This window comes from Euphorbia lathyris, chromosome 7 (genome assembly GCF_963576675.1).
Source record: "Euphorbia lathyris chromosome 7, ddEupLath1.1, whole genome shotgun sequence".
Classification (NCBI taxonomy): domain Eukaryota; kingdom Viridiplantae; phylum Streptophyta; class Magnoliopsida; order Malpighiales; family Euphorbiaceae; genus Euphorbia; species Euphorbia lathyris.
In genome coordinates this window covers 21,377,307-21,388,817 of record NC_088916.1, presented here as the reverse complement: position 1 = coordinate 21,388,817, position 11,511 = coordinate 21,377,307, and the positions used below count along the sequence as shown (strand labels likewise).

The 11,511-nt window shown below is 35.5% G+C and overlaps 1 protein-coding gene across 1 annotated transcript; it reads right to left on the bottom strand.

Annotated features, from left to right (window-relative positions):
- Positions 1–6,662: 6,662 nt before the first annotated feature.
- LOC136235239 (protein SMAX1-LIKE 6-like) lies at positions 6,663–11,246 on the bottom strand. The gene is made up of 3 exons (XM_066024828.1): positions 9,692–11,246; positions 8,761–9,007; positions 6,663–8,576 (listed from the first exon to the last, which is right to left on the bottom strand). Exons 1-3 carry the CDS (start codon positions 10,864–10,866, stop codon positions 6,744–6,746), a joined length of 3,255 nt encoding a protein of 1,084 aa, XP_065880900.1. The 5' UTR covers positions 10,867–11,246; the 3' UTR covers positions 6,663–6,743.
- Positions 11,247–11,511: the final 265 nt, after the last annotated feature.

The window sequence follows — 11,511 nt, the reverse complement described above, 5'->3', positions numbered from 1 at the left end:
CCTATAAAGTGGCTCAAACTTCTAATTGTACTCCAAAAACCTATTTACCAAACTTGGCCTTAGTCTTTTAGACTTTAACTAGAAAATTAAGTTTTATAAGAAAAAAAAAACAAAATACATTATAAACTTTAATATATACTAAAAGGACTCCTCACATTGCTTTGGGAGTAGACCTCGCCATGGGCCGATGAGCCCGCCCGGCCCGAGCCCAGTTCCATTTAGCCGGGCCTGGACACATAAAATTAGTGTCAGGCCCGGCCCAGCCCAAGTCCGAATAAGTCCGTCTAGAAAATGGGCGGGCTTGGGCTATATAAATACCCGTCGGGTCTGGACCGGCCCCGCCCGTTATCTGTATATAAATTTATAAATTTAATATTTATTTAAATGCCACATATTAACTATTATGTTTATTATTTTTTATTAAAAAAAGTTAGTATTTTATTTTAATTGAATTTTTTTAATATAGATATGGGTTTGGGCGGGTGGGCTTGGGATTCCTTTATTAGGTCCGAGCCCGAACCCGACTCTAATTAGTGTGGGTTTGGGCTGGACTTGGGCTTATCAGATTTTATCAAAAGCCCGACAGGCCCGACCCAGCCCAGTCTATGCTGAGGTCTGTTTGGGAGGGATATTAAATAATTAAAACATTATAAATTATAGATTAAAACTTAATTACAGTCATTTATATATGTAATTAAATATTTAATAAAATGAGAAAAAATGTATTGTATAAGATGAATCGAAAAAATGAAAGCAAATTAATATATAACATAGAAAATAAATATAAACATTCAAACAAAAAAGAAATAAAATATGAAATACATAAGAACTTAGTTAAAGTAAAAATGGAGAAATTCTAATTATATAAACCATTTATACCAAAAAGATAAGCAAAAAAAGGATAAATATACATAGATCCGGCATAATCTAAAAAGAGCCAAATATATATATACTGAAGGGTACATACATACCACAATAAAGAAGAGAAAAGGTAAAAGTACAGATGTAGTGAATCATTGATAGAGCTGTCAAAATGAGTCATAACCCATTTATTGACCCATTTAACCCATCATTTAAATAGGTTAGGGTTGACTGGGTCATAAAGAGGTTGAGCCATTTAACCCATATAATAAAAGGGTTGAATAGGTTTTTGGCAGGGTCAACCCAATAACCCATTAGTTTTTTGTTTTTTGAATCACCCATTACTTTCTTATTCATCTTAAAACAACCACAAATACTTATTCTTTAATATTAGTAGATTTGAATTATTGAATGAAATTTGAATTATTCCTCCACTAAATTAGAATTATTCTCTTCATATTATTCTTTTCATACTTATTCTTTAATATTAGTAGATTTTTCAATTGATTATATATAGTTTCCTTTGAAATAATATATTTATTTATTTATATAGCTCTGGAATTTTTGAAATTTCATATTTCAAAAATTTCAAAAATTCTGGAATTTCAAAAATTATAGAATTTCAAAAATTCTGGAATTCCAGAATCTGAAGAATTCTGGAATTCCATAATCTAAAGAATTTTAGAATTCCAGAATCTGAAGAATTCTGCAATTCTAGAATCTGAAGAATTCCAAAATCTGGAAATTCTAGAATTTCAAAAATTCTGAAATTCTAGAATATGAAAATTCTGAAATTCTAGAATTTCAAAAATTCTGGAATTTCAGAATATCTGGAATTTCTGAATTTTTGAAATTCTGAAATTCTGAAATTCCAGATATTCTGAAATTCCAGAAATTGTGGAATTTTGAAAAATTCTAGAAATTTTGGAATTTTGAAAAATTCTAGAATTTCAGAATCTGACGAATTGAAATTCTAGAATTTCAAAAATTCTGAAATTTTAAAAATTCTAGAATTTCGAAAATTCTGAAATTCCAAAATCTGAAATTGCAGAATCTGGAATATCAAAAATTCTGAAATTTCAGAAATTCCAGATATTCTGAAATTTCAGAAATTTTGGAATTTTGAAAAATTCTAGAATTCTAGAATTTCAGAATCTAAAGAATTGAAATTCTAGAATTTCAAAAATTCTGAAATTCCAGAATATGAAAATTCTGGAATTTCAAAAATTCTAAAATTTAAAATTCTAGAATTTAGAAAATTCTGAAATTCCAAAATCTGAAATTTCAGAATCTGGAATATCAAAAATTCTGAAATTTCAAAAATTTCAGAAATTCTAGATATTCTGAAATTCCGGAAATCCTGAAATTTTGAAAATTCCGAAATTTCAAAAATTCTTGATGATTTGGATGATTACTACGTTGTTGTTTGATTTTATAGAACATTACATTATTTGGACTAATAGTTTTTTATGTGTATGTTAATTGAAATTCAAATGAACAAATTTCTAGGTTTTTTACGGTAGTTCTTTTTGTACTTAGTTGAATTTAAATTGAATTTTAATTACACTAAGAGACTATATCATATAACAGGATGAATAACCAGATATTATATTATATTTTAGTTAATTGGGTTAAATGAGTCGATCCGTGTAATTTTTACATTTTCATGTTTTTATGTTTCTACGTTTTTTTTTTTGTTTAATTTTTTATTAGATTTAGTTAAATGGGTCAACCCATATAACCCATTTAATAAATGGGTTGGGTCATTTTGACCTCTATACAAATAGGTTATTACAACCCATTTATTAAATGGGTTGGATTGGGTCAACCCATTTATTAAATAGGTTGGGTCAATCTTTTTAGCCATTTTGACACCTCTCATTGATGAGGGAAATAAAATCGAAATCATTTAATGCAAATATCAGTCATGAATGGTAGCAGAGTAATGTCACCTTGAGAAATGAAAACCGAATCAAAATTATTTAAACACACTTATATCACTTGATAAAGAATAATCAAATCAAATCAACCAATAAAGGATCACATGAAACTTTCAGAAAATGAAAAAAATAAAATAAACGAAACTCAAAAGTTAACGGAAATTATAAAATTGGCACTATGTTAAAATTTGGAGAAAATTATAAAAATAAGTAATGTGGTTTAGACTATTTTCAAATATTTATTGTGATTAAAAGTTGACAAACAGACATTTTAAGATCTATTATGTTAGTAAGGTGCTGTTTGATAAAATTGAAAATTAAGTGCTGAAAAAATAAGTACTGAATTTTAAGTGCTGAATATTATAAGTGCTGAAAATATTGAATGATTTAATTTTTAAAAAAGTATGAGTTGATAATGTTTAACTTAAAATGATAAGTTAAATATTTTGACTTATCAAAATAAGTGGTTTTTAACTTAATTAACTAATTTAAGTGGTGAAAAAACAACTGTTATCAAACGCACTTAAATTAAATAAGTGCTTAACATTTTAATTTAAGCAATTAAGTGCTTTATCAAACAAAGCCTAAATATAGTTCAAATTAATTAACCGCGTTAAAAAAAAATCAAAATGACAGACAAAATCATAATGAGCATTTTTGTCTTCATATTTATTTTTTATAATTTAATTTTTTATTTTTTCCTACCCAGACATTATTTTACAACTCATTCATCTCTCTCCTCAAATCATAAAAGACCTTCGTATTAAGTGAATTGCTGCAAATTGCTCATCTTTCCCTCTAATCCATTCATGTTCACATGCATCTTAATGATCAAGTGAATTTGGTCATTCACCATTAGATCTAGACTTATTAAATCTAAACCGTATGATGTTTTGAATTTCCACCTTAGGATTCTAATGAACCTAGATCTAACGGTAAATGACCAAATACTGGATGGTCATTAAGGTCCATGTGATCAAAACAACCCTCTAATATCAATACATTCATCACCTATACTATTCAGGGTAAATTACATATATGGTGTACAACATTTGTCATTTTTCACACTTTAGTGTACAACCTTTAATTTTGCACACAAAATTGTACAACTTTTTTGGTGACCTCCCACTAAAGTGTACAACCGGTAATTATGGTCGGTCAACGCGCCACGTCAGCAAATTCATCTCCATAAAAGTCAAAATTGCTAACATGGCGCGTTGATGTGGCACGTGGTAGTAGCCATTGACCACTTCACTAAATGGGTCGAGGCCTAACCATTGGTTGTCATATCAACGGAGAACGTGATATATTTCGTACACAGCCACATCCTAAACCGATTCGACATCTCTCACTCCTTCCTCACGAACAATAGTAAACAATTTGATTGTAATTCATTTCATGACTACTTCCAACAGTGGGGAATATAACAAATATTCACCTCTGTGGCATACCTCTAGAGCAACGGCTTCACAGAAGGGGTCATGGTACAACGGCCCATTCCCGTCCACATCAAGCGGTGACGGGTGTCGTCCCTGCCTCCTCTCATGAATAATATAATCCGTTGGAATGCCACGAATATAGGCATCCCGATTATTCAAACATTATTGAATCCACAAAGGAAGAGGCTTCCTATCATCATTTCTCTCGCTTCTCTCTAGCGAGCAGGGCACGAGTTACGAGCAGAGAGTCATCCCATTCCCACGAGTGCTGCTAACCTGCATCTGACAGGATCTTGACATGACCACTCCCAGTCTCAACCTGTTCATGGAAAGAAACTCTAGAGCCATGTCAACTAACAACTACACCCCAACTGGAGAAACATGGAACTCTTCCTCGGGAGTCCAAGGTATCACATACTCAAATAATGGCGGGCGTATAGATGACTCAGACCCTGAAACATTTCGTGGGCAGTTTGACCATGACTCTCATGTTGGTGTCGCCCTCGTTGCCTTGCACTTTTTAGCAAAGAGATTATTGGCCCAATGACTATATAAATATTAGATGAGTGAATAGTGTTTATTACCATTTTGTCAATGAGTTCAACCGATTGACTCGAATCAATTAAACTGGATGATGTCATAAATAATATATTGATTTAAATTATAAAATTGATTATACTTTTAAATTTTATTTTGTGTATATTTAAAATTCAAATACTAAGTAAACTTTATTTATATTGCAAAGATAAATTAAAATTTTAATAATATTTATCAAAATATATAAGAACAATAATAAGAAAAATACTAAATAATATTTTACAATTTTAATGTTTAAGTATTAATATAATATATAAATATATATTGTTGTTATTAGTCATACGTGGAAATCTAGCTTAGTTGTAAGATGTGTATAGTGATACTTAGTTCCCCAAGTTTGAACCTTCTTTTTTATATATTTTTTTTAAAAATTAAACATGGGGTGAAAAGCTAATCGGACTAAATCGTGCAACCGGTATTGCCGCCAATAAATAGCGCTTCACTTGCATGCAAGGTGGCATTTGTGGTTAACCCAACCCGTTCAAACGATTCAGACTGGTTTGTTAAGCATACGAAAAACCAACATCAACCAAACTCGAGACCTGACTGGTTCACAATCTAGTTTTCATAACCCTAATTAATTTGTCTGCAAGCATCCCACCAGCATACACTTATTGCTCCCAAGTAGCACTCACACGCAGACTCACTTCGATAAGCAAAGGATGGACCTTCAGATGAAGTATATGGGCTTCCCAAGTGCGCAATTTGGCTGCTCAACCATGCCCCTTTTCCCTTCATGTCCACACACCCTCAAGGATGGTGAAGGCACCACTCATCAAGGATGGCGAAGGCACCACTCGTCGTACCAAGGACTTTATGAATCTCACATGCCAAACCTATAAATAAAGGAATCTCACACCATTGTAAAGAACCTCAATCTTTCTCTCTATATACATCATCATTTCACTCTTACTAGCCACTAACTTGACTGTCAGACTGTACTTAAGGACCGCTCCTGGTGCAGGTACCAAGGATCAGTTCGAAAGACGACTCCTCGTTCCTAACTTCTTATCAACGTTTGTTGCTTGTTTAAAATTAAATCTAATACCAAGGTGAGATTCATTACGTCCCACGCGAATCCCTATCCTCACGCGTTAATCCTTAATGTGGATCCCGACGGATCCCCAATTATTCTCCATAATAATTGAATTTATAATTTTTCTTATATTTATAATTTTACTATTATAATTTATAAGCCTTATAAACAATTTTAATGTGTTTTAGTAGTTTATTAATTGCTTTTTTTTATGATTTAAATACATTTTAATTAGGTAATTGGTTAGTGTCAATTTTTAATTTTTTATGGTTTGGAAAATTTGATGCTTGGTATTATTAACGACATCTTCTTAAAACTTTAGGCTTTACAATTGGGTATCCCCAAAGAAACGGGGATGGAAACAAATCTATCCTCGTCTAACTCACGGGGACGAGAACGAGGAATCCCCGACTAGTCGAGAACCGGAATGGAATCCCTGCCCTGCCCCGCCCAGCTCCGCTCCCGCCCCTTAGGTTAAGCAACATTGCATTGAGAATACTGAGCTAATTAAATGAAGAATTCTTTTTTTGAATTGAACCAGAACACATTTGAATGACAACAAATTCTTGGTAACTTGATCAAACTTTCAAACCGGAGTGTCAGGTTCGAAAAATGGCTTGGGATGAGAGGGTTGGAAGGAACTGCATATACCACACACCTAACACCACAAGAAAAATTATACATACAAAATTACAGTCTCTTCCTTTTTCACTTTTTTTCTTCTTCTTGCACTTCTAATTACTTACAAGCAAGCAAGCAACACAACAGAGACTAATTACCGCCGGAAAATGAAGGCATTAATTAACCAAAAATGCATTTCTATGTACTAATGCTACATTGTACATATAATTACAATCAACAGTGGTGAGTTTAGAGGGTAATTCTGGAAGGGAGGCATATACCTGCCACTCGCTCCTCCATTAATACACCTTCACAAGTAGCTAATCTCACAATATTTTGTGCACTAATACAGTACTTCCGACGAGCTTCCGAGAATGCTCTCCCTATAACTGTTTCCACCCATTCCTCCATTACACTTCTCTCTGAGACCCAACAAGCTGCAACTATTTGTACCATTACTTCCTCATCAATCTCCAGCGAAATCCCAGATCCTATAACCTTCTGAAATTGCTTCCCGATTTCGGTTCTTATTTTCTCAGCAAGACCATCAAAATCAAATGGCTTGAACAATACCTTTTCATCCACTTTATCAAAGAAATCTTCCAGCCAAGCTTGTGAACTTTCGGACATGGAGTCACTATCGTAACTATCAGAATTAATACTCTCGTCGTCTGTCTCCTCTACAGGGAGATTTAAATCAATCGAGGACCCCAATGCCCTACCAGATCGTCTTTTAGCCTCAGTATTAAGATCTTGCTCTGCAGAGTTGCTGGCTCCTAGCTTTCTTTTATTCATAGACGATGAATTGGGGGTTTCTTTTTCTGAAACTTTGACATTGATTGCATTGCTTCTGCCGCCATGCTCGGTAGCATGTTCGATTAATATTTGCATTTGCGAGGTTTTAGCTCTAAGAATGCTTTCTTCGGAGAACCTAATAGGTTTTCTATGTGGCATCAAGCTCATGTTACCCATTGCAATTGTTGATGTCATCACGAAGATCATATTTCTTGTGCTGATTTCATTCCGATGAGAATCTGGAAATCTACCTGTTGTCACAGCATGTAACAGACTATTCCGGGTTTGATCATCACACTTGTCTACATTTTCAAGGAGCACTACAGAAGAGGGTTTCTTCCGCAACTCCATTGCAATAAAATCGACTACTGTCTTTCCCCTAAATTCCACTTCGTGGCAGCTGAGGTCCATGGAGACTAAATTTTCCTGCCTACCGAACATTGTCTCAGCAAGAACTGATGCAATTCTTTTCTTTCCAACTTTATCTGGACCAATGAAAGCAAGCCAAATATCTCCTCTTGCAGTTGAGTCACAACTTCTTCCATATCCTGATTTGCAACGTGATATGGCTCGTGTAATTGCACATATGGCTTCATCTTGCCAGCCAACTTTTTCAGTAAGTTGTTTCCTGATTGATTTATAGTCTCTGGAATCAACATGCCCTCCCAGGGAATGATTAGAAGGTGGAGAAGACCCAAGTGTTTGACATGAAGCACTCTCACGTGCTCCAAACTCAGCAGATTTAAAACTTGGGAAATTTTGAAGACGTTCCTTGTGATCATATAACTGTGGAGTACGTGGCAACTGAGAACTCGAGGCATACAGTGTTGACATTGACAATCCCAAATCTGTGGTCACAGAAGAGACACATGAAAGTGATGTTTGGTCTGAGGGTAGACCAAAAGGAGTAAACGGAGAACTGCCCTTCCCCATCTGCTGATCTTTCAATGCATCTTTGAGTTGCTTAGGTTGGTAAACAATACTCTCGGCTTCTGGAGTAAATGATATTGGCTTTTGTTGTATTGGCATCACACTTTGCAAGTCCCTATGGATGCCGAGACTTAGATTTGCAGGTTGACCCTCATTAAGTGATGAACCTCTGCTGCAGCTGCTTGCCTTCATTTCTGGAACATATTGGAAACGCTCTGCATATGATGCGTCAGGTCTAATTGGCGAAACACCAACTCTGGAGAAAGGATGAGCATGATGAAGCTGCTGACAAATATCATTCCATTTCTTTTGCAGTCCCAAAATTTTAGCATTCAATGCTGTGCTATCATTTTTGGTCTGCACTGAAAATGAGCCACATTCTTATTTATAAATATACCCACGAATCAACCAATAAGATACAAAAGACATATTTCTGGACCAACCAATGCAGAATATAGTTCCGAAATAAGAAATGACATTACGTGTGTGCACATAAGCTTATTCAAAGATTTCCAACTATGTAAGAGCAGGAATAACACACCTTATCTTCATCCAATCCCAAGCCTTTGTCATGGGGAGCCATTTGTAACCACGAAGGTAAGTTCTCTGAGTACTTATCAGAAACAGAAATTTTCGATTCTGTTTTTAGCACAGCAGCAACTTCTTGCTCATACTTTGCAGTACAAAGATGGCAACGAGGGATGGATTGATTCATATTGCTTAATGGATTTTTGATATCAGATGGTGCTGCAAAGAATCCACCAAATGGAACGAAAGACCCCATCAAGCTGTAAGTATGTAATGAGCAGGGAACTGTGTGAGATTCAATAGTTAGAAACAGTCAGAAGGTAAAACTGTGTGCATGATAGATATGTTCACAACAGATTCTGGAACAAATTAAGCAATGTGCCACCTACTGCTGAACATTAAATATATAATAGCCAGATTTGGTCTGAGCATCAAATCAATATTTTATTTATGAAGTGCAGTATGGTACACTCCCTTACCATGCCACATATGCTACTTAAAAAAAATATATATATAGCAATGGCCAACTGGTTCGGAGGTACTTTTGAAAATCAACAAATGTCACTCTTGTCAGAATAGAAAATTAGTATATCCAAAGCAAAAAGAACTCAAAAGGGAGGAGAGAGAGAATGGAATTTAAGCCAATGAAATCCTTAAAACGTTTAAAAAAAGAAGCAAATTCATAGAGAAAGCTTATAAAAGAAGAAGTAAACCCATAAAATTTCAAAAGTCCAACAGTAGCAGCAAATTGCAGTTGAAAGAATTCTAATGGAGTCCAGTCTTTTTAGACCAATCCAAAGAGTCTTTTTAGAATGAATAATGGAGGAGAAGCTAGGGTCTCTTTCCCTAATTAGAAATCCTTACAAATAAGTTAACAGATGCTCATAAATCTAGTAAATGTTCATCTCCATATGTAATATAAGAGGGACAATACTAGTACTCACCCAGATTTGGAGCCCAAACCATCAATAGGACTTTTAGAAGTTATGGGCAGTAGATGAAGATCCCAATCCTTTTCTATAGCTGGAAATTGCCCCAAAAACTTGGAATACGTTTCATATCTTGCTGCAGCTCCAATCAACCACAATTTCTCTCTAAAACCCTCCAATAAAGCAGTCAACTTTGAAACCAAATAACTCACAGAACGAAAGCAAGCATTTTCATCGACCAAAGCCTTCAATTCTCCAATATTCAACACAATTCCCGGCCCTGAACACTGCTCCATTTTATTTCTCAACTCCTCAAGCTTCAAATCCATCTTTTCTTTATCATTTTCTCCTTCACTTACGAATTCAGTTACCTCTTTATCAATGGAAACCAGGTTTACCCCAGCAATCTCGCTAGGCAAAACTCCTGCTTCATCTCTGTTTACACAATCCACAAATTTACCTAAAGCATCAGTAGCACAAACACCAAGAAGCAAAAGGTTTTTCCCCTTGTCATTTTTTCTCACTAACGCCTCAGCAATTCTCTTCGAGTTCTCATCTCCATCCTCGATCCCACTAAACGGGAAGCTAAAACCAGATCGACCCAGATCCGACCCTGGCAAATTACAAAGGAAAATTGGCGGGCATCTACTAGAAAATTTCGGAGTTTGCGTCAGCGGCGGGTGAATAATGGCTAACTTAATATCACAACTTCTAAAACCGGCGTCTCCGAGTACCCGACTCACAATCGGATCATCCAAAATGGAGAGAATAAAATGCTTAAGCTCAACCTTCAAAACCGAAGCAGTTTGCTGATTACAGTGAATTTGCATCAAATGGAAATTATCAGGATGCCTCCGTTGATTCGCCTGAGACCGTTTAATCGCAGCCATAAGTGAATTAGATATAGGAGGAGGCTCATCTAGGGTTTTGGAAGACGGCAATCGATCAAGAGAAACCCCAACACAAAGCTCCAACGCACGAAACTGAAGCCGCGAAGAACACGGACTACTCCTCGCGCGTGCACAGGCGTCACGGAGAGTGGAAGACGGCAGCGCAAGTAAAGCAGAAACAGCATGAAGAGAAGTAGTCTGAGTATGACTCCTCCGACGCGCCACAGCAACAGCATCGTCAAGAGCACGCGCCGCCTCGTCCGTTAAGCATTGCCGGGCTACGCCGACCGGCGTTGGCATCGCCGGCGAGCAAAAAAAATAAAAAGAAGGGGGAAAAAGCTTAGAAAGAAGAAGATATATATAAGTATCTGGGTAATCAGGGAAGATTTGGTGGTGTGGCGGACATGGAAAGATAATTAAAAAAATTCCAAGGAGTGTAAACTTCAACAACTTTTAGAATTATTTAATGGGGAAATAGAGGTACAGAGAAAGAAAGGGGTTGTTTTGTCTGGTTGTTTGGAAGTGGGACCTTGACTGTGGCATTTAAGCAAACACATGGCGCGCAACCGACTATGCTCTTCTTCTGCTTCGGCTGCTTCTGCGGCTGCTTCTTCTTCTTCCTGAATAAAGTTCCGGTTGGGTTGATTCTGGTTTTGGGTGTTGTGTTGAAAATGAAATGTTTTTTTGATTTTATGAGATGCGGAGACCACTGAAACAAATGGGCCAACCATGGCAGTCGAGTCACTGTCCAGCATTTCAGACTAACTTTTTAACACAGAAAGAAAGTATTTATTTTTATTTAATAAATATGTAATGTAAAGAATTTCCATAAAAAGGTTACTGCGAAAGTTAGAAGCTGATTAGCATAACTGTCCTGCTCCCCGCGCTTTTAATATTTTTTTTCATATTATATAAATTAAATTAATGGTATTTCTGAGTTATTTT

Bases quoted from the DNA above. Each gene is read 5' to 3' on its own strand.
- LOC136235239 (XM_066024828.1), bottom strand. From the start codon at position 10,866: ATGCCAACGCCGGTCGGCGTAGCCCGGCAATGCTTAACGGACGAGGCG. The intron at 9,008-9,691 runs GTGAGTACTAGT...ACATACTTACAG, and splicing joins GGTTTGGGCTCCAAATCTGG to CTTGATGGGGTCTTTCGTTC. The intron at 8,577-8,760 runs GTGTGTTATTCC...TTTTCAGTGCAG, and splicing joins TGGGATTGGATGAAGATAAG to ACCAAAAATGATAGCACAGC.